Source organism: Anopheles coustani, chromosome 3 (genome assembly GCF_943734705.1).
Source record: "Anopheles coustani chromosome 3, idAnoCousDA_361_x.2, whole genome shotgun sequence".
Classification (NCBI taxonomy): domain Eukaryota; kingdom Metazoa; phylum Arthropoda; class Insecta; order Diptera; family Culicidae; genus Anopheles; species Anopheles coustani.
Window position 1 is genome coordinate 28,768,876 of NC_071288.1, and position 22,598 is coordinate 28,791,473.

The 22,598-nt window shown below is 43.9% G+C and overlaps 2 protein-coding genes across 5 annotated transcripts in view; both read right to left on the minus strand.

The window, feature by feature from the left end:
- The window catches only part of LOC131258941 (vacuolar protein sorting-associated protein 37B), a 492,072-nt gene that overhangs the window by 154,517 nt on the left and 314,957 nt on the right, over positions 1-22,598 (minus strand). The window lies entirely within an intron of this gene.
- LOC131258916 (homeotic protein female sterile-like) lies at positions 1,096-21,843 on the minus strand. 4 transcript variants are annotated; one of them, XM_058260314.1, is made up of 12 exons: positions 21,814-21,843; positions 19,200-19,271; positions 17,438-17,495; positions 16,170-17,321; positions 14,837-15,923; positions 14,480-14,650; positions 13,338-13,457; positions 12,982-13,107; positions 6,311-6,387; positions 3,167-5,571; positions 2,584-2,755; positions 1,096-2,441 (listed from the first exon to the last, which is right to left on the minus strand). In XM_058260314.1, exons 3-12 carry the CDS (start codon positions 17,477-17,479, stop codon positions 2,376-2,378), a joined length of 5,418 nt encoding a protein of 1,805 aa, XP_058116297.1. In that variant the 5' UTR covers positions 17,480-17,495; positions 19,200-19,271; positions 21,814-21,843; the 3' UTR covers positions 1,096-2,375. The 4 variants fall into 4 exon arrangements, with proteins under 4 accessions (XP_058116297.1, XP_058116296.1, XP_058116298.1 ...); XM_058260313.1 differs by lacking the exon at positions 21,814-21,843 and adding an exon at positions 21,106-21,313; XM_058260315.1 differs by lacking the exon at positions 21,814-21,843 and adding an exon at positions 20,569-21,313 and having other exon boundaries at positions 14,492-14,650.

Sequence of the window (22,598 nt, forward strand, 5' to 3'; positions counted from 1 at the left end):
TGGACAAAACAGGGGCACATAGTTCGGCATCGCTAAAGGAAATTTACTGGTTTAAAGGAGTAAAACCGGTAAAAACAAAACTGAAGGTCCACCCCATGGACTTGGATCTGCTGATGGTTGAGAGGAAATATGGAAAACAAAAACACGAAACAACAATGTTATTCATTTCTCCCTTTTGCTGTTCTATTATTTCCGTGTTTCTACACCTCGAGATAGGGCCGTCGCGCGCGCAAACACGCTACGTTCCACCATCCCTCTTACCCTCCCGACTGTACACTACACACTGTGTCTAAATAGAGTTTAGAACTAGTCGCGCCATCATCCACTTTACGTCGTGTCTGCAGGTTTGGCTTAATTATATTCAACTAACATCGCGCTTTGCTTCCAGTCCGCACGTTACAAAGTTTTACCTAACCGCTGAACGTGTTTTCCTACGCTGGGAATACCATTTTTACGAATTCAATTTGTGTAAATCTGTCCTCTAATATGCGGTGTGTGACACTGTCCACTCTTCGGCTGCACACTTGGCGTGGGAGGTGGGGGCATTACAGGATAGGATACAGAACAGCAAAAACTCACATGTACTACCTGCTCCCTCTCTCTCTTTCTACCCCTTTTTCCAAACAACATTCGATAGTAACTACATTTGAATGGCGATACGCTTCTTGAAGTGAATGTGTTTCTGTGTGTATTCATGTTAATTTATGCATGTGGCATGTCCTGTGTGTACGGATGTGTATGAACGGTGAAACTAGCGAACATTTTACACCAATATATTTTACATTGTAATTCATCGTCGCATCGCGTCGATTCGAAAGGGAACGGCGATACGCGAAATTAATCAATGAAGACTGCCACAGTCCAGTGTACCATTTATTATTACTTTAGAAACATTCTCGACCATCCTTTCGCGTGCTCACGGAAGGAGGGGAAGGAGTGAGGGAGACGAGTCTAGTAGTTTCTCTTTCGGGTAATGGATAAAATTATATTTACACTCTGCACCTCATTGCAACAGACCCAACGCTCCCTTCCCCAAAGTGGGACAATGCACCACCTTCTTAAATACTTCTTTGCACGCATAATTTACATTCAAGGTTTCCCATTTTTGCCGCTTTTTTCCATTTTAGCTTTCATGTTTTTTCGTTTTTTTTTTTAAATTTATATATCACAACTGATAAAGAATGCTTACGATCTAACACATTCTTCGTCATTCACGACGGGACGCTACCCGCCGCAGACTTTTTTTTATCCTTATTACAACATATTCGCCATCGTTACGACGAACAAACGACGTTCACACGTAAATCATTACACTCTTTGCTGACCCTAAGGTAAAGTTGTGTTACTACCTTTTTCGCTTAACCCCCTAAAGACTACTTTATTTTCGCTATACACTAGTAATCGATGTCCAATGCTTAAATGTTGGATCGTTTGATGTCTATGTACACTTGGTTCTTCTCTCCTTCTCTCTCTCTCTCTCTTTCATTCGTCAACTTCTAAATTCATTATCCTACGCACGTAACACAATGTTAAAGTGTATTTGCATTTCAAATCCTATCGAAAGGTCCGTTTCTTTTAAACCAACGTTTTAACCACAGTACCACTTCCGTGCTACCTACTTTCTTCCTTATACATTTGCCAATGCTCACTTGTTCGACTTACAACGCAAATGTATAGTTATATAGTGTGAGTGGGATTTCACCACGAGCGGAACAACTTACAGTGACTTGTGTTTTTGCTACGTTAAAGTTCTTCTTTCTTTTTGTTTTTGTTTCAGATTTATCAATCTCCAACCACCCCGTTGCTATGGTACTCTCCTTGGTACTTCCTCCTTGGACTACGCGAGCTGCATCGTGCAACCAGGATTTGTTTGTTGTCTTTATGTTTCTCTCTCTCTCTCTCTTTCTCTCTCTAGGGTGAACATACGCCATCCGGCATTCCGATCCTGTTTTGCAGCAGCTTGGCAATCCTACTACTGCACACGTGTGTTGTTGGATGTATCGGTGGTTTAACGCGCGTTTTTTTATTTTTATTTGTTTTTTTTTTGGTAACGACGCAAACTGTGTTTGATTGCTTTAGTTGATGAAAGTCAGAAGCGCTATTCATGGAGTCCTCCCCTTCGTGGCGCTTTTTAATAAATCGATCACCTCACTTCCTTCACCGGCGTTAACAACCCCGTCTATTACTACCGCGTTTCGAAACATGCCGCCGTCCTGTTGGTGGTCGCATCTATAATCCTTTCTTAAGGATCATTTCCGATTAAAAAAAATCCAACAGCAACGCACAACACACGAGTTTTGGAGACGACTGGGCGGTAGTGATAAAAGGACCGGCCACTTGATTGCTTTTTTCCCGTCCCGAGACCTGCAATACTTTTACAGCGACTCTTCAAATGCGGCCATCAAATCGCTTTGCATGTTCATGTCAATCTGACCGGCCATCTGTGAATTGGAAATGGAATCGGGAGACATATGGTGGAGGGTAGGTTGGAGAAAGCAAGAAATCACAACAGAGAAATGGAAAAACATGTTGAATAAAAGAACCAGCGCAGAAGAGCAACGCACAAAACGGGGTCACACTTACCGCTTCTTTCCTTCGGCGTTCCTGCTCCAACCGACGTAGTTCGGCGCGTTTTGCTGCCGATCGGTCGACGGCGTGCGGTGTCGTGCTGGGAGTGCCCGGCGAGGGACTTCCCTGCGGAGACGCCTTAATTTCCTCCACCACACGCGCTGGTACTGGCTCGATTGCCAGTTTGCTGAACGGGGACAGAAAGAAGAACAGAATTCAATGGAATGGTCATTTTATCCACAAAGTTTTATTGAAAAATGATAAAATGCTTCGATGTTATCAATTAGACAGCAATATAGTTGGCACTTATTTTTAACATCCAAATCCTTACTGGGTAGGAAGGAAGTTTGATTGTGTTCTCCAACCGAGAACACGGACCCTACCCTCCCCTGTACGAAAGGACTGATTACACAAAGGAAAACTCATTTAAGCCTTTAAGAGGCAGACCCACACAGTAGTCAAGAAGAAGATCAAATGATACTCTGTAGTTGTACGAAAATCGAAGGAAAATGCAACGTGCGGGGGTTTAAATTTACCTCCATTTCGATCGCATCTTTCAACAGTTTCGATACGCACTGAACTAAATAAAGAAACTTACCGTCCATTGTTAATTTCTTCCTGCTTTATCTTCTGCTGCTCCAGCTGGCGTTTCATCTCCTTTTCTGCTTGCGAACGCTTCTGTTCCTCCTTCGCTTTCGCCTTGTTGCGGAACGCCTGGAACGAGTCCATCGCTGGCTTTGGCTTGTTGGACGTTGGCGTGTTCTGAGGCGAACCGGCCGACGCCAGAGATGACCAGGCATTCTTTAGGTTCTGATCGTGCCCCTTGTTAAATGCGTGTGCAAAGTTTCCTTTTACGTCGGCTGGCGGTGGCGTGGTACCCATCTTCTTCTCGTTCGGGTTGATCAGCAGATCCTCGATCGGTTTCGGTGTCAGCATGAACTTGCCACCGCCCGCACCCTGTTCTTCCTTTTTGATGCTCATCGTGCCACCACTGTTTCCACCACCCGCCATCATCCCGGCCGCTCCAAGCGCGGCACTATTGTTCCCACTTCCCGCCTGCGTCAGATCGATCGAACGTTCGAGGTGCATCGCGGCGGCCGGATTGTTACCACTGGCAAGTCCCCCACCGCCGTTGTTACTACTCCCACTGGTAGGTAGGTTTACACCGGTACCGGCCGCACCGATCCCTGCGTTTGGCTGATGGTAACCACCAGCACCGCTACCGCCGCCCGGGCGAATGAAGCTTTGCAGCGGATCGAAGATAGACGACATCACGTTCACGTTGCTCATCAAAGTGTTGGTGGTCGAAGCCATCGAGTTCATCACCATCTGATTCATTCCCGCGATTCCCATTCCCCCATTCAGCGGACCGTTGCCATTGAACTCGTTCACGAATCCGTTGCTCGATTGCTGTTGCTGCATGTTCTGCAGATGCGCCATGCACAGGTCCATGTTGGTAGTGAGCTGTGGTAGCAGGCCCTGCTGAATGCTCGCCGTCAGATCTTGCTTCAGCGCGGCGGGTATATCGTTCAGCAGATTCATCCCAAGCCCCTCCGATTTGATCGACTGTTCGAACGAATTCAGCGTGTGCTCGAGCGGATCCACGAACCCGCCACCAATGCTGCCATGACCATTTCCTGCCGGGCCACCTCGGAATTGCTGGTTGTGCTGCTGTTGCTGCAGTTGCGCTTGCTGCATTTGATGTTGCTGCTGTTGCTGGTGCAGCTGCTGTTGCTGCTGTTGCTTGCCCATCAGCTGACCTTGCGACATTTGGAGGGATTGCTGCAACCCACCGGCCATGCTGGCTAGGTTGCTCATTGCGGCCAGACTCGTTGCTAGCTGGGAGGAAGCCGGCAGACCAAGCATACTGCTGATCAACCCGTTGCTCGCGCTCAGCCCATTGTCGCTGCCGTTTGTGTTGTTGCTGACGGATGACGATGGCGGAAGTGTTGCCGCTAGTGATAACGCTGAGCTGGTCCCGTTGCTACTGATGCCCGCTACCACAGCAGCGTTCGATACCGCCGCGTGCTGCTGCTGCAGCTGCTGTGTAACATTGATGGCGTTATTCAAGTTAGCATTACTGGAGTGATTATTACTAGTACTGGTCAAAGCATTCACAGGTAGCATCGTGCTGGTAGTAGTGGTGGTGGTGGTGGTATTGTTTGGTGATGGTATGGGTAGAGAGATTTGGTTGCTTTGACTACTGCCGGTCGGATGGTGAGGGTTGCTGTTGCTGCCACTGTTGCCGTTGTTGCTGCTGCCGCCGGCGCTATGATGATGGGGATGGTGTTGATGGTTACTACTATTTACAGTGCCACCAGTGGCCATCATTAAAGGATGCGACTGAGTATGAGTGTTCGTAGTAGGCAGCTGCTGCTGTGGTTGCTGCTGCGACATGGAAGAGTTGGGCAAAAGGGAACCCACCGATCCCGTAGTAGTTGCTGGATGGTGTAGCATGCCACCGCTGCTGCTGTTACCCGTAGCAACGCCTCCAACACCATACCCCGACGAGACGGCGGCAATGCTTGATGAAGTATTGTTAGTGCTGACGCCGCTACCGATGATGCTACCGCCTCCTACCATTGTCGTGGTTAGGGTCGACCCAGTAGTGGCGTTCGATGATGATGACGACGTGGACGAGGAAGAGGAGGAGGACGAGGAGGAGGAAGAGGATGAACTCGAGGAGGATTGGGGCGGCAGTGGTGCTAAAATAGGCTGCTGACTCGCCTGCTGCATGTGCGCCTGCTGAGGCTGCTGTTGCTGGTTAGCGATGGATGTTGGATTTAGGACGTTCGCCTGCGGATGATGCTGGGAAACGCCGCCAGCAACACCAGCAACAGCGGCAGCGGCGGCGGAGGCTGCGGTCACGGTACTCGGGAGAGATGTGAGAGTGGTGTTGTTGTTCGTGGTAGTGTTGGTGGTGGTGGTTGTGTTACTGGCAGCAGCACTCGGTAGCATCTGCGCTAAGGCAGCCGGAAGTGTTGTTGCAGTGGCCGGAGCGGACTGGAAATGGTTGGTGGGTAAGAAATGAAAGTCAATAAAAGCATGCTCACCCGGGGAGTTACAAAAACAAAAAATAGAAACACGAATTTTAGCAAAATCCAAATATAACAGTGTAAACCGTATGCCATCAGCCCATCAGCCCTGTCAAACCCATCAACTACACTGCAAACATGTTATTATAGACGAGGGATTGCATAATTTGCGGAAAAAAAATGAAGCCATTACATAAACATGTATAAAAAGAGTGTTTGGCAAATTAACTGACCCGTTAATGCACCAATCGGCCGCAAATAATTTTATTCCCCTTTTGGTATAGACCGCTTTCGGCAGCAAATTATGAAAATACTAATAAAAATGAAAATAAATGTGTATTTAACGATATTCTAAAGAAATACGAAAAACGAGACGCAGTTGGTTATGTTCAATGCGAATCGTGTCACCCATGATTGACTGGCCCAATCAGAATATTTCCGTCACCCAATTGGATGATAAGTCAGTCATTCGTAGTCAGCAATTTAAAAATTGCAATTGTATGATCACCACCAAATCACAACGTTCAAATAAACATGTGTTTAGAATATTTTAGTTAAGGCATTAATGGGCACACACTGCATACACCGTTCATCAAACATAATTGCGATTATTATTGGCGCAGGGATGGGAGCTAGGCAAGGATGTAAAGTTACTTGCTTATGCTTTACTTATATGCTAGAGGTTCGACTTGGGTAAGGACACTTACCGTCAGGTTCAGGCTGGTGGAAGGCGGCATCGGTGAGGACGAATCCTTCTTTTTCTTCCGCGGTGGTCGGCCGGATTCTGCAATCAAAACATTGTTGAATACCACAGGTACGAAACGATACATAACGACGAAGGTTCCTTCTGCTAACGTTTCTTACAATTCTGTAACCGAATGTTTGCTCATTTCCTTCATTCATAAATACCTTTCTGAAGTGCAGATTGGGGAGATGGGGCCGCCATTCGTAGGCGGATAGGTTCTTCAACAAATTTCTCGTCTGGGTGCACATAAAAAAAACATTACGTGATGGGAGAAGGAAGGGGGAGTAGTACCGTAAGAGACGACCATCACCAAAGGGTAGCAGTAATGTGGTGGGACAAACCTCAAATAGATCGAAACAGCCAACAACAACAACAATCGCGACCAATTCTCGAAGGATCATGTGTACGCGGATTAATTGCGCAAACCCGGGTGACGAAGTAATGACGTAGCGAGGCTCCACGTGTAGAACCGCTTGAGAAATCGGTAACGGAAAGCCGCTTCGCGAGGTAGTAGTAACATTTGTTTTTGCTCTCCACTCTGCAGATACCGCGTCGAATTTCGTTTCGTTTTCCCACCAGTGAAAAGATTCTCATGTTGCATTTTTACTGTTCGACTTTTATTACTTATATATATATTCTTTTCTGATTTGTGGTTTAGTTTTTACGATTATAATGATAAATGTGTTCCATTTACTTTCAGTTTTTTTTTTTGCTTTTTTCCATCGTTTCTGTTTCGTCACATTCAATTTCACTTAATCATATTATATTCACGAATCACTCTCTCTCCCTCTCTTTTGCTGACTTTTCCGATCGGTTTAATATATATATTTCTTTTTTTAACTGATTCTTCTGCACTGTATTTAAGGATACTGTCTAATGTGTGCTTTAAAGATTGCATATGATGCATTTTCGATTGATGACATGATCATGTAAAACATTACGAAGCAATGTGTTTGTAACTCTTTACTATATTTATCTAATTTTAATTTCCGTTCGAAGCGATGGCAGGTTGTTGGGTTTTGAGTTTGTTGTTTTACTTGCTTGTTCTATTTTTCTGCTCATTTAAATTTGATACTCCTGCAAACAAAAACCTTTACGGTGCAATATGTTTTTTTTTTACATTCACTGCTTCCCTCCTTTCACAAACTTCCAGTTAAGATTTTCAATTATTTTATATTATTTTCTTTTTAATATGAAAAAGCACTCCCGTACACACTACAATGTTTTGTTGGTTTCAACTCGTCTGCGTTTGATTTTTGACTTCCTCTCAACGCCAGTAAAGATCATGTTTTATCTGTGAATGATTCCTAGTATTTGTTAAAATGTTACTTTCCCAACACAATGAATTATCATCAGATAGAAAACCAAACACTATGGAAAAGTATATTGTACAACAATTAATTTATTGTTATCGGCTTGGACTCTGATAAAAGAAAAAACAAAACATGTATGTTCAACATACATAGCCTTTGACAGTTCAAATATAATTAGACTGTATGATCTTAATCTGAAGACGCAAAACGCATGAGGGCATTTGTGTCCAACATAAATTTGCCTTTTACTCCACATTTACTTAGAACAACAGCATCAGTTTTCGATGCGTTTCTTTTTATAACCTTTCTTTTCCTAGCGCTCTTGTGTGCAGATTGCCATGGCGATGGAAAAATTGCTCCTTTCTGCGTACGTTTGTTTGTTTTATTACTATATGATTGACTATATTGAAGCAATTGTCACGGAGGACCCACATTCATGCTTTCAATTGTCCTTGTGTTTTTTTTTTCGTTTTTTCGTAATTTTTGGACCTGATTCTGATGCTCAAGTTTGAACTAGAAACGTCCTGTATTCTCATGAGTCGCGCACGACTACTTGTAAGCTGCATCTGGAACCACGCGAGGGTTGGAAAAATAACTTTACACATCTGCAACAAATGGAGGTAAGGAGAAAGGGAAAAGTCGTTCATTACTTTTACTCGTCAATCAGTCCGCCGGTTTAATTTTTTTATATTGCATTACCATTTGTCCAGTTAGAATGTATCTTGTATATCTTGTCTTCCATCTAAACCTACTACACGGTTACAACCGCTTCTTCCTTTTACTACCCATACTTTCTAATAATGCACGCAAGCTGCTTGCATTTACACAAGAATCGTCATTAAGAATCCATAAAAAAAGTAACACAATGACACGAACGAAATTTAGTTTTTTTTTCTATCTACGACTGGGCTCCCTGCGTTTTCCCTTTACTATTTGCCGTTATTGCTCGCTGTTGTGCTGAAGGAGCTTACTTTACTTTTTACTTTTCACATCAGAAAAGTACGCACACTCCGTACGGTTGTGTTGTATTGTACATCGTCATTACTTACAGATGCCAATTTATGCAACGCACGGAACCGGATACCTAGGAAATATATAAATTGAACAACGAAAAGACTAATGCGTGTACAACAAGCTCAATGTAGCCGACACGTGGTTCTGTTCTCTTTCGAATTGTATGTTACTTGCAAACAACCCGGAAGCGCAAATCAAGAGACAGAGGGGCGCTACCATCCACGGATGAGAAGAGGGCTGAAAGAGAGTTCCTCCTCTGATCTTTACTGCCTACATAACTAACGCTTTTCTTTTGAACGCGACGTTGTTTATCCTAGTTGTGTAGTTACAACAACAGAGAATCTCACCTTCTAGAGTAGCATTATTAAAAGAACGCAAGCAAAACTAAAAAAAATGACCAAGAAAAAACTCCTCCAGTGTCCAATTGTATACATAAAACAAACATATTGATAGTAGATAGTAGCATCATTTGCCGCGTATTCGCCTTCTTTCACCGTGCAAACAATGTGTAATGGGTTTTGGCATTGCCGACAGCCGATCGTTGTTTCACTCTCTATGAACTTGCGCAACATGATACTGTTGTTCCTATGCCTTTTCCTAGTCGTGTCTGTTACAAACACCTTACACACAATCACCGTGACCGTGTAGGATTTCTCGAGTAGTGTCGTTTATTAAAATGAAAGACTACTGGAAGACAGGCTGTGAACATCAAAATACACTCGAAATCTAGTTTAGAAAAGTGAACTATTTTGTCCATGCCCTAGTGATAAATTAGTTTGCATCCCCTATGCTCTGGTCCAATGCAAGAGAAACATCTGGTTTATAAGTGAAATTAAAATGTATGCTTTGCTCAAAAAGATTTATCGTCGTAAGCAATCGTCAATATTTTGAAGAGCTAAGCGCAATTATTTTGGGTAAATTTTATCTCAAAGAGAAAAGTATCACAAAAATAATCCAGAAGATATGAACATTTACCTTCAAAATTAAAAGCTATTATAATCTGGATATTCAATTCAAGGTGGGAATTTCATTCGATCTCAAGCTATCGGTGGACACTGTTCCCTTCTTTAATACACCCTACAAATTCTCTGCGTTGTACTACATGCCTATGGGTTCGCTCAAGTTCAAATGTATCGACCCCTGCTTCAAACTTCGCCCAGCTTTCAAACCTAAGCGCCCCACCCTCCTCGTATTAAAAATTTTGATAAATAAGTACCCAACCTGTCAATCGAAAAACAAAGCAACCACATTGATGATGAAAAGGTCATCCCTCCCGCCCACTTTGATTTTGCTTTAGCGGTAGCGTTCATTATTTGAGAGTTCAAAAACGTTCCTTATGTATTGCAACAGAAATAAGAGATATATTAATGAAACATTAACTAGCCAAGTATCCTTCACTTGTTCTACCCTGACGTCTCTAGCGAAGCTGCTTAAATTCTCGATTTGCGCTTTTGGATACTCCGGAAAGAAAAGATAATTGACAAATCTTGTGAGAATATTGTAACATTCATTAATTTTTTGGAGGAGAATAAAGTAACGTACATTAGTTGCTGCACTCGCTCTTTATGAAGTATCTGACTCAGCTGCAGTTTGGCTCCTATCTACATATTTTGTAGTAATATGAACGAACATACTGATTTGCAGAATGGTGAGGAATTTACATTAAAACACATACCTTCTTCGCATATCGGAAGTTCTGGCGTAGCTCTCGGTAGATCAATTACGCGGATAACAGGTTGTTTTAAACGTGCGGCCGCCCGCGGGTTCAAGCTTTGATTCCTTGTTCCCTCTCTCTCTCCCCTTCTTTTGTTTGTTTGTTTATTTGTTTGCTTCTTTGTTTGTTCGGTTCTTCGTCCCACTATCGTTATAAACATTCGACTCAAAAGATTTTAATAAAAAAAACATTCACTACGTACACGCAACGCGGAGAAACCGGTGATTGAGACACGATTGGATTTGTTGGCTGCCCCACCACATTACACGTTTGACACGAGAAATTTGTTGAAGAAGAGTTTTTAAAACCAAAATAAAAGGTAACATAAAGGAGAATACAATGACCAACACATATATATAGCTATATGTATGCTCAGATGCGAGTTATCCTCGCACATGTATACATATATATCTCTATATATACACACAACATAACGTCGTTAATAGCTACTGCTACAATTATTATATGCTATTGGAGGGTTTTCTGATGCGAAATATCATTTAAACTATACACAACCGCTGCGAAATTAATGATGCTAAACTATTTTAAACCTTGAAGCACTCTCTGCAGCGCCCGAGATTAAGCCTTGTGACCATAATTGTCAGCTGACTGATTTCTTAGCCTTAACCTATAGCGTATTGGCTACCCCAGTGCCACAAGAACACTATAACGGAACCTTGGCTTTGTTCAAGATTGCCAAAAAGTTTTTGCTGCTTTTTCTAGACCATTCAGTCCATGCTTCCATTTACTGTACTCTGTCTCTCAATTTACGCATTCACAAAGGGAAAACCGGTTGGTTCAAGCGCACTGCAAGTTGCAAAGACTGTTTTAGTTTTGAATAGTTGTCCGTAATTTAAGATACGAGCTTAAATTCTGCGCAGTGTAATGTACTATGACTTAACTATATCGTCAAACAACGACAATTTAGAGACGACGAAGGATATAACAATTCTTCTCAAGTCTTTGTGTTGAGGTGTCTGTATTTACGTCGATGAGATTTTATGGATAAAATTGGAGTGGAAAAAACACTGTTATCTTATACCTTAAACTATTACTTTACACAAAAAAAAAATAAAAAAATATACAGCTGCCTTTTCGCAATGAAAATGTTTGTGATGAAATTGTTGTTAAAGGCTCGGCATGACATGTTCATGTCATTGATCTGCGTCTTCTAGACATCCATGTCTACTGAACTCCGTTTCAATCAAATCCATCAGAAGCGGTTTCAGGTCCGATTTACACTAATAGAGACATCCGCAAAATTTTCAAGGCAGGCAGCAAGGGCCTGCAATTGCACGATTGCATCCCGCTTTTTTTATTACGACCGAAGGACCATTCTATCTAATCAGGCAAACCTAGATCTGACACTGATACATTTTTGTCTCCTCTGTCAAAATATAACAATCGAAATCTCAAGGAAAGCTTCACTTGAATTAGTTAGGTAGTCAAATCGACGTTCTACTTTGCAGAAACAAAGATACAACAAAGACGAAAAAGTCTTTCCTGTATCACGTGACCAGTCGTAGAAATTGCCAGAAAATATGCCAGATGGTGAGACAGAAAACCTTCATAATAAAATGATCAACCTAATGCACTTTTAACTAGCGGAACACGTCACACTGCCGAAAGGACTGGAGTGTATTTATAGTCGCAATTTCCACCATTGAGTGGGTGAGCCATAAAAGAATTTTTCAGATTTACAGATCTTAGACAATTCTATTTGTACGAGATAAAGTATTTTATACATATTGTTGTATTTATTCCCTAGCTATTATTACCGTCCGAAGCCACGATGGCACCATTTGTCATTTCTTCCATCAACAACAAATGTCAGCAAGTTTGGATGCTGACGATTCGTTCTCGCTGGGCGAAAAATTTAAAAACTTGCTTTGCCCTTAGCAAAGTCAGAGAGTAAAAGATACAACAAAAATCTCCCAACGAATCATGTAAAACATATTGATGGTCGTTGAAGCCAACTTTCCGATGTGGTACAACCGTTTTGCTTCTTTCAAGCACAGGTTTTCCACAAAAAATCTTTGCATAGGCATGATGATGACTTGAACGTGACCGAAAGAAACCTGCTTGCATTATTATTAACATTACTGGAAAATGCTATACAGTTTTTTTAGATAAATAAACTATTGCAAATTGCAGGCAGCCAAGACCAAGCAGTATATCTTCCCTTAGCAAATTATACCACCTTTCTCCATACAACTCTTACCTATCTTTCCTTCACTTCATCCTGGTTGATATACTACGACTACATAGCTACTAATCCTGCTAACACGCGCATTACTGATCACTTAGGGCCATGAAACAACTGCAGAAAAAAGAAAACAAATACTTTTCGGTTTTGTGTGCTTCGCCCTTTCCTTCAATATGAGCTGTGTATTGTTATTTGTTATAAATAAGAAACATATACCCTCTCCCTCACTTAACGTGGGGTAATAGTAATTACTGCTAAAAATGTTTTGTGTCACTGATTCTCCTTTTCCCCCTTTCATATGAGTGTTCACACTACAGAATTGTGATTTATATCTTGTCTGTCGATTAATGTTTCGTTTTAGAACAAAGAAGATGATTTTGCCTAACCTGCTTCACTGTCGCTGGAATCACTAGAACTGGAATCGCTTGAACTCGACGACGAGGAGTCACTGGAGCTACTGCTGGAGGACATATTACCACCGGTTGGAGGAACGTCCTGTTTGTTTGCTTCATCTACACGACGCCCACCGACGAACACCGGCAAACAACGAGTTAATGCGCAATAAGCCCGAAAAAAAATAGGTTGGGAAAGAATATCACGTATTAGCAAATAACCGACAGAGTGGGCACCGATAGGGTGTGTGTGTGTGTGTGTGTGTGGGTGTGTGATACGCGTCTTCTCGTCTGCTAAACCAACAAAGACACAACATTTGAGCAATAAAAAAATGGAATAAGAGTTTTACCCTTCTTCGCGTTCTTCTTGGTGGTGCCAAGCTGACCCGTCACATCTTGAAGACGTTTCTCCAGTTCTTGTTTCTTTTCCGTCATCTGTTCCTCCTTGGATTTGCCGGAGACTTTTTTATCTGTAACAACAAAAAAGATAATAAAGGAACTTTCACAAAATATACCGATGCTACATTAAAATACGAATACAATTGATTTGCAAAACACGTCCAACAATCAAGAAAGGAAAGTAGGGGAAAATTATGTATAGAACAAAACCCGAAAATTCCTGACAAAAACTAGAAACAAACAAAACAGATGATTAAACAGATACAGAGAAAAGACACAACTAAAGGTGTTAATTCTTACAGAAAGTAAGTCAACCCAGCATCAATGATAATATGTGGAATTCCAAATGAAACTCGTAAGCATTATCCTTTTCCGCAAAATGTTGTTATCATTGACACCAGGAAGCATGTAAATAACTATGTTTTTCTAGTAAAATAAACTATCGTGCTAGTAATATAGTAAAAGCAATAAAAGTTAATAAGAAGTAGGTATATCTTCCAATTAACAGACACTACTGATAGCAAATATTGCAGATCATTTTTTTGTGAACCATTCACAGACTTTCAGCTATGGCCGCGTATTCAGAGTTATATTAGATATCTTTTTTTATTGAAGACATTATTATTTGTGACTATTGTATTGTATATTGAATATTAAAAAACGACCATTTTTTTTAGTAAACAAAATGTACTAGTGTACGAGTTGGAAACAATAAATATAAAAGGATGGAATATGCGAGTAAAAGTGCGTAACATAAAAATCACTCGTTCGAAAATAAAATTTGAAATCGATTGAATCCAAACACACATAGGAACAAGAAATTTGCAAGGTATTGCTGCTTATGAGGATTCTTTAAACTTTCTCTACTACTCTTGATGACCGAAAGGAGTTATGGATTCATTTCTTTTGCAGCAAGGAAACACAGTTTATAAGAAAATACGAGTGAATATATAGAGAAAACATTAGGTGCATTGTTTGTGTGTATGAAAACAGAAAATTATGAACACAAATCGATGGCATGGTGGGTGTACTTGGTGTGTATGTGATCGGTTTCTCTCTCTCAGTAGCAGTGTTTGTTAAGTTGGAAACTTACAGTAAGGCTTACGAGTTTTCTTGCGCAGACAGGACGCGACGTAGCTCTCGAGCTCACGCAGCGTTGATGGCTTCAGCGTTTCGAAGTCGATCTCGATCTCATCCGGATTGGAGTCACGCAACGATGGCTCCCTACTCTGGATTATATGTACAACGCGACCCAGTTTATCGCCTGCAGTGTGTATATTGCCGGAAAGAATAAAAAGGGAAAGCGTTAGAAAACAGTGCAAAAATAAGATCGGTCAAAACATAAATTATATCCTTGCGTGGAAATGATTTTGAAATTTGGAGTTTTGTAATTGACGAAAGGATAATCCAACGCCATACTAAAAGCTTGTCCGTGATTCCGGTGACCTACCTGGTAGTTTATTGATGTCCAACGACAGTTGCCTCTTTTCGTCGTACGACATCGGTTTGGCCGTATCCTCCTCTTCCGAGTCAATGTTCGACACGTTCTGAGACGCTTTCTTCTTGTTCGGTGCCCGCGGCGCACCCGGACCGGCTGCACCGGCATTCTTGGCTCGTTTCGCAGGCGCATTGGCGGTTCCTGCAGCTCCGCCCGCTTTAGGTGCCCTCTGACCCTTTGCCTTCGCTTTGGCGCCCGGCGCAGGCATGATCGGAACACCCACTCCCGGCCCTCCGCCCATTGCCGGCTGACCCATGGCACCCGCCATCTGATGCATGCCCTTGCCGGGGCCGTGCGGTAGCACGAGTCCACCACCGTGCGGATCAATGATCGGTTTTATATCACTGGCACCACCACTGCCTCCACTGGCTCCCGTTATCGACTGCTTTTTCTTTTCTTTTAGCTTTTTCTTTTGCTTCTTCTTCTGCAGCGACTCTTCGGTTAGCTTGCGCATGCGCTCTTGCATCTCGAACAGCTGCTTTTCAAGCAGTTTCAGTTTCTGGGCACACTCCTCGTCCGACTCGCTATCCTCGTCACTGTCGTTCGAATCACTTGATGACGAGGCCTCGCTCTCCTTGCCCGGATGGTGCGTCGCCACGTTGTTTACCGGTTCGTCCGGTATGTTGGCTAGCCGCATCTCGAACACGTCCTGCAGTTTGCGACCCATTGCGACTACGTCGTGATCTGGTGGGTTGTACTTGTAGCAGTTGGTGAAAATTAACCTCACGTCGGCGGCGAACTCCGGGGCCGACTTGTACTCCCGATTGTCCATTTTTCGTTTCACCGTGCCTAGGTCCATCGGTTTCTTGATAATATCGTGATAGTCGTGCAGACCTAGCAGTTCCGCGTCGACCGGTTTGTAGAATGGCCAGGCGTAGCCCGAATGCTTCTTCGAGAACAGCTCCTTCAGAATCTCATTGCACGACTTTAGCGCATCGGAGAGCTTCTCTTTGTTCTTCGGCGGGTACTGTGTCGATGTCGTGCCTTGGTGCGTCATCGGTGACATTGGATATGCGGAAGTTTGATAGGGTACCATATCCTGTCGTGAGCAGAATAATATAACGAAAAACATGTAAAATGTATCGAGACTTTTAACAATGAAACCACATTTAAACTCGAACTTAGAGAAATAAGGAATTTAAATCAGCATATAAGCCGGTATTTCGTAAGTTGCTTTACATTTTAGAACAGTTTCGCTTGAAGATGCACAACCATTTGCATCTTCAAGTAATTGAATTTGGATAGGAGCAAAAAAAAGGACGAGACAAACATATTGCTGCCTTACCTGTCGTCCGGACTCTCGTCGAGTGGCGATTTTGGCTGCGCTCGAATCCATAGGCGTACCGTAGTGCGGGTCGAACACGGTGGCAGTTGGCGTCGTCGTATCCGCCTTTCTTTTAACACCTTTCTTTACTTTTGCCGGTTGCTGGGGAGGTATGACTGTTTCCATTCCTGGCTGCGAGCTGTTCACCATGTAGGGCGAGTTGGCGGGCGCTGGCGGTTTGGTGACCACGGGCGGCGCCCCGAGTGGATTGCTGATGGGATTGTGCGGTGCGCTGTTGACAGCTGCTGCAGCGGCGGCCGCTGCCAGTGCCGCTACGGCCGCGTTCGGGGCGGCCGTCGTGGTGGTGTTTGTGCTACCGGGCACGGTTTGCGGTGGCAGGGTACCGATCGGCGGAACACTTGGCACAACGGTCGACGCTGCGCCCAAGCCACCTCCAACGACATTGCTTGGGGGAACGCTGGACGAGACGGTGGCTCCGAGGGATGATCCGGGACGAGCTCGTGCCGCAGCGGCTGCCGCTGCCGCTGCCGCCACCGCATTCGCTCCGGCAACGATGGCCGCGTTGGGAGCTACGCCGGCCGCCGCTGCTGCCCCCGTAACGGAGGTGTTTCCGCCAACCAACGTTCCCGGCGGAGCCAGTGATCGTGGCTTCTTTTTCCCACCCTTCGGCTGGGGCACCTCCATCTCGGTTTCGTCCTTCGGCATTAGCGAGACCTTGGTGAGAAAGAGCTTTTCCAGCGTCTGTGCCATCACCACTACGTCCTCGCCTGGCTTGTTGTACACGTAGCAGTTGGTGAACATGGTGTTGAAGTCCTGAATGCACTCCTTGCTCGTCCAGTAGTAATTGTTTTCGAGCCGTTTTTTGATCGTTCCCAGATCCATCGGCTGTTTTATGATTTTGTGGTAGTCGGGCAGGTTGAGTTTCTTGGCATCTACCGGCTGCTGGAAGGGCCAGCTGAACTGATGTTTCCACACCGCCTTCATGACGGTGCGGAGAAGAAAGTGCAGTTGATTTGTCAGCCTCCCAGGACGCTCCGGTGGTGGCGCTACCGGCGGTTGCACGATACCGTTCACCGGCTCGACCGCCGGTTCATTCCTTGGTGGCGGATCGTCCATGTTCTCGATTGGAGCCGGAGCTGATGGCACGGTAGGCTAAAAGTATATCAACACAGCACGATGCTAATACCCTTGATTCTTCATTTTCGCTCCAACTACAACTATAATTTTTCCAATGCCAACTAAGCTTAGAGGAAAGTTTTCCAACTTACCGGTGCCACTGTAGGGGTAGAAGATCCTGATCCTTGTTGCATAGTGTTTGGACTAAGCCTGAAACCGAATTCTTCGTTAGCACACAGGTCGTAATAATTGTCATTCCACATTTTTCATAACAAACTCTCCGGTGCTGGCATAAACTTGAGGCATTGCAAGGCGATTTCATATAAAACTGTCTCAAAAGACTCGATCATTTTAAAACAGCGTCGCTAGTTGATAGACGTACAAAACAGAGCGTCCATTTCTAAATCACACACATTATAAGGTGTTTAGAAAAGATTATTTTAATGCTTACATATTGTATTGTTTGATCCATGAAAATCGAGCTATTTTTTACATAATTTTCACCATTCTTGACAACACAAATGAAACATCTCATTAAGATCTGGTGTCGGCATCCATGATGAAATATCCACTTCTTGCTTTTCCGCGAAAAACACACGCACACACACTTACACATGTTCCAACATCTTGTGCTTGTCGTTGATAGTACCTGCCGCAGGTAAAGCGCGCGCGTAGGTTTTCCATTCCAAAGTCAGCTTCTTTTTCTTCCACCGACTCGCCGTGGAACAGTAGTTTTAAGGACACTTATAAAAACCTGTCTCGGCAACTGCCCCGCTCGTCCAATGTCGTGGTGTACCACAGAAAAAAAATACAGAACTACTATGAATAACGCCTCAAAACGCAGGGTACGGTAAACGAGCGCGAAATTTCGCAGCTGCGACAAAACACAACGAGAAGAAAACCCGCGCACATGACGATCAGCACCGCACACTTAAACACAACGACGGAAATGAACCGCACTTCCTGCAGGCCGCGAGATCAATGTACACTCAAGGTCAAGACACAAGCAAATATCGCTAAATTCACCGTCACTCGTCGCACCAAATAGCGAAACTCCATGTTTTGCTGGTAACGGAACCAGCAGGCATCACTGAAAGCACCATTTTGTCCAAAACTGAACAGGATTTGCAGCAGAAATATCACAATTTTAATCGCGAACTTTTCCCCCGTGCAGTCGGCGTCTTTTTCTTGACAATCACTCCGCGTGTGAGCGAGCAAGCGCATATGTCGCCAGTCGCCACTCTCTTTTCTTCGGGAGAGACAATCCCATCATCGAGTCCAGGAGAGCAGTCCAGTGTTTCTTTTTAAATGCTTTGGAGGTTTTCTAAATAAATTACGATCTGGAATTTTTTAAAACTACTTTTTTTGGAAAACAACATCGTAAGATACTCTTTTTACACTGTCCCGCATCACAAAATCGCCGTTTACACTACGAATTTAAAAAAAAACATCATTACACCGCGTCGCTTCACTCATACAATCGCAACGTGCGCATCACGTACACACCTTCGTTTCTCTTCTTCATCCTTCCTTTCTCTTTCTCTCTCAGCAGAGATGTGCGTGGATCAGTGTAGCATTGGGATACCGATGTACACTCGATAGACTGCGAACAGACATACGACTCCGTCTGCTCGACAACTCAGCCCAACCCGTCATCGTCTAGTCTGGTTTACCGGTCCATTCGCAACGGAAAGGTGAGTCAACCGAATCAACACTTCCTCAACTGCGTTTTACTGCAAAGCAAGCTTGTGGCACCGACATGGAGAAGCAATTAGCGGTGCTTGATTTTGGTAACCAATTGGTCAAACTTTTTCTTCTGTAAAACGTTAAACAATTGCCTTGTTTGCCAGCACCATTGATATGAAAAGTGTGTTAATACTCGTCGCCGCATCCAACCGTCAACCAAATACTTACCAATTAAGGTTTCAAGGATGTCTGACCAGTCAGCTGAGTACCATCACAAACCGCTCACAATTCGGCCAAAACCTAGCGGACAAAAACACAAAAACAATCGCAAATTAGTTATTTTAGCACCTACAACGTTAGTCAAGAGAGTTGGGAAAACATAGAACCAGCTGAATACTTCCAACGCCAATACGATCGGTTGTCTTCCAACATAATCAAAAATCGACGGTCCATTTTCTGCATGATAAATACACTACACCATAAAAGTCAGTACAAAGCAGGCTAAAACAGAACCAAATGCCATTTCCCCGCAATGCTGGATAGCACTACATACAAACCCGTGAATCATTTGATCTAAACTTATAAAAAAATACTGGCCCCGCTTATCAAAGATACAGATTTCCTAGAAAGTTTCGTCGCCTCGTATGGTATGGCAAAATTACGACATAATACTTCTCATTTGAAACATTTATTTTTCACATTGGTTCACACACGCACTACCAACATGCGCTGTACAAAGCAATTGAAGATAGCTTATCATTACTATTGCTTGGAAACCCTTCCAAAAGGTGAGCAATGCTGCTGAATGAAATCGATTCCCCAGTCGGTATTACAATCCCTTTACATCGTCGATGCATTCATATCGCTCGGTATAGGTAGCTCGGCGTATCATAATCTTATATAACGCCCTCATGTATAGCATCGTGTGTGGTCCGCAAAAAAAACGGCACATAATATTGGGAGATGTTTCGCTGCTTTCCCATTTTCCTCCACGACTTTACAAGCTAACTGAAAATGGATCTAGAACGTTCCATTGCCCTTTTTTCGAAAGCCATCTCTCACAAACGCAGCTCTGTGAATGGATTTTCGTCATGACACACTCATTCGCCCGGTATGAAAAGGACGGAACATCATCGGAAGTGAACTCTCTGTCTGCCCGCTAGATGGCGACGAAGAGAAGAAAGAAAGCGCAAAGATGCCTTTTTTCTGCTGCTACTGCTGCTGCTGCTGCTGCTGCTTGTGCGGCGCTGAGACTGCCGTTTCCCCTGCCCGACACATCGGTCGCGACATTGGTCCACTTTTGCAGGTGTTTTCCGTTGCTCGAATCGGACCACGGATTTCATTGCAGTTTCCGTGTGGTATAGTGGGCTACGACAATCATCACGGCAGGGGTTTTTTCCAGCCGAAAAATCTTTTCCGAAACATGTTTTCTCCCACCCAAATATGGCGGGCGGCGTACGCGCATTACCACTTGGCTAGCCCACTGCAGAGGTGACAACTTTGGTGCAAGTTTTTCGCACCTCACTGCCCACTATTTGGCCGTACTTGATCGAAATGGACAACTTCTGATGCTTATAAATCGACAGTGCCCATTTACCTGTGCTTTAAGTGTAATTTTCCGCATAAATTTGTGATGAAAAACACGCCTCAGCACAACACAAGCCACTGGTGAAAACGACGAAGCTTCACTTAACCTACGATGGCGTTTCTTCCTCTGTCGTGCAGCAGCGGCACCACGGGTTGCCTCTTTCACTCTTCTGCCGACGTCGCGGAACGCATACGACTCGACGTTCAGGCGATCTCTTTCTCCTCAGGCCTGCTGGCTTTCGTATTTCTGTCAGCAATTCCGTTCGCCGCTCCACCAACACTTTTTGGATTACCATGCATGATGATGCGTGAGTTGTGCTACCATTTCTATCTGGCAACGGACAAGTTCGGTCGGACAGAACAGATAACAATCTCCGCGGAGGAGATTAAACCACAGCGACGGAGATGCTAATCAGCACAAACGGTCGCTGGTATCGGACGGCGAAGGGACGAGCTTCCAGCAGTAGTAGGCAGCGCAAAATCCCGTGAGGAAAGTCACGTCAACGCTTAACGAAGAATGACAATTACCGCCGGCCACCACACTCACCACGACCACGGTTGATCCTGCCGCGTGATAGCGAAGGCCGATTCCGGCAATTTTCAGTTCTTCGTCCTGAAAGGTCCAACCTTCGATCACACCAGTTTGCAATTCGATCGCGCTTTGGAAACGAAACAGTACCGCTCCTGTACCGTTCGCTTTTCTGCACCAGCGGCGCCTAACGTTGCATCTCTTTTTTGCTACTCGGTTGATTGGTTTCGTTTGCTCTTCGCTATGTTCAACTCTTTCGCGCCAGCGAACCACATCAAGTTGGAAAACAAAATGGCTGCTGCGTTGAATCAGCTCCACAGCATGTCACACATACACCGTTACGCTATCACATGCACACATCGGTGGGTCTTTCATTTAGAAAGCGGAAGAAGCAGCCCACAATGCACTGCTAATCTTTTACATCCAACCCGAGTCGTAGAAGAATAAACACAAACCCAAACAAAATTAGCTTTTTCTGTTATCAATCTCTTCCAAGATTTGATCTTTTATTTAATTAAACGCACTGAGGCGCTAGCACGCCTTATTGCACAAATCTTCACTGCGTGGGAAAGGTGCTGAATGAGGCGGAACAAACCTCGCCTCGCATACTCATTCCATTTAGCACTTTACAGCGACGTTCAAGGTTTTTCTATCGAGATCACACGGGAAGGTTTATGGCCGCATGTTTTATCATTTCATAGTAATCCAGCTCGGAACGATATTCACCGTGATGGGATTATGTGGCTGCCGTTAAAGATACATCCAATTTCACCAATCTTTTCTGCGTGCAAAGTGTCGCAGACTCGAAGCGAGCCGAAACCTTCCACAGAAACGAACGTCACTCGAATGAATTGTGATGAAATTTGATGAAAGAAGCAGCGCTGATTCGCACTAGTGTTGCGAAGTCGGAGCTGAATCGTATTAATTTATCCGATCCAGGCATGGAGTTTTTCGATCCGATCCTCAATTTAGTTTGATTAGCTCCTCATGTTGCATGGGTCAATAGAAATGTGACCCAGAAGCGAATGGGATTTTTACAGTCATTCGATATGGGAACGAATGGGATTCTCTCCGGAGTGGATGGGATTTGACGTTTGTTCGATATGGGATCGAATGGGATTCTTTCGAAGTCGCACAAGTACCCGCCTGGGAAGTGCGAAAAAACATCAAAAGGACTTGCTTCAGTGTTTCAGTGACCCACGATGGATTCAATTTGAATGATAACGCTGTCATAATTGTTTTTAAAACATAATAAATGCTACTCTTCTTGGAATGAACTCGGGTAAATCAGTTAGTCTGCATATTCCCAAAAAGGGCTAAATTTTTCGTGTTTTTTGAATACAATTAGATGAATAATGTCAGTTATATTGATATTCTTATGTAAATCATTCATTGAATTAAACACATCATATGAAAAATCGGCATTAGATGAGCATGTATGATATGACGGATTGGGATTCGGATTCGAAGATCCGGATCTCAGAATGGATTTGAATCGAAAGATTCGAATC

Bases quoted from the DNA above. Each gene is read 5' to 3' on its own strand.
- LOC131258916 (XM_058260314.1), bottom strand. From the start codon at position 17,479: ATGCAACAAGGATCAGGATCTTCTACCCCTACAGTGGCACCG. The intron at 13,458-14,479 runs GTAAGTTTCCAA...TTGTTGTTACAG, and splicing joins GAAAACTCGTAAGCCTTACT to ATAAAAAAGTCTCCGGCAAA. The intron at 5,572-6,310 runs GTAAGTGTCCTT...AACCATTTCCAG, and splicing joins CCACCAGCCTGAACCTGACG to TCCGCTCCGGCCACTGCAAC.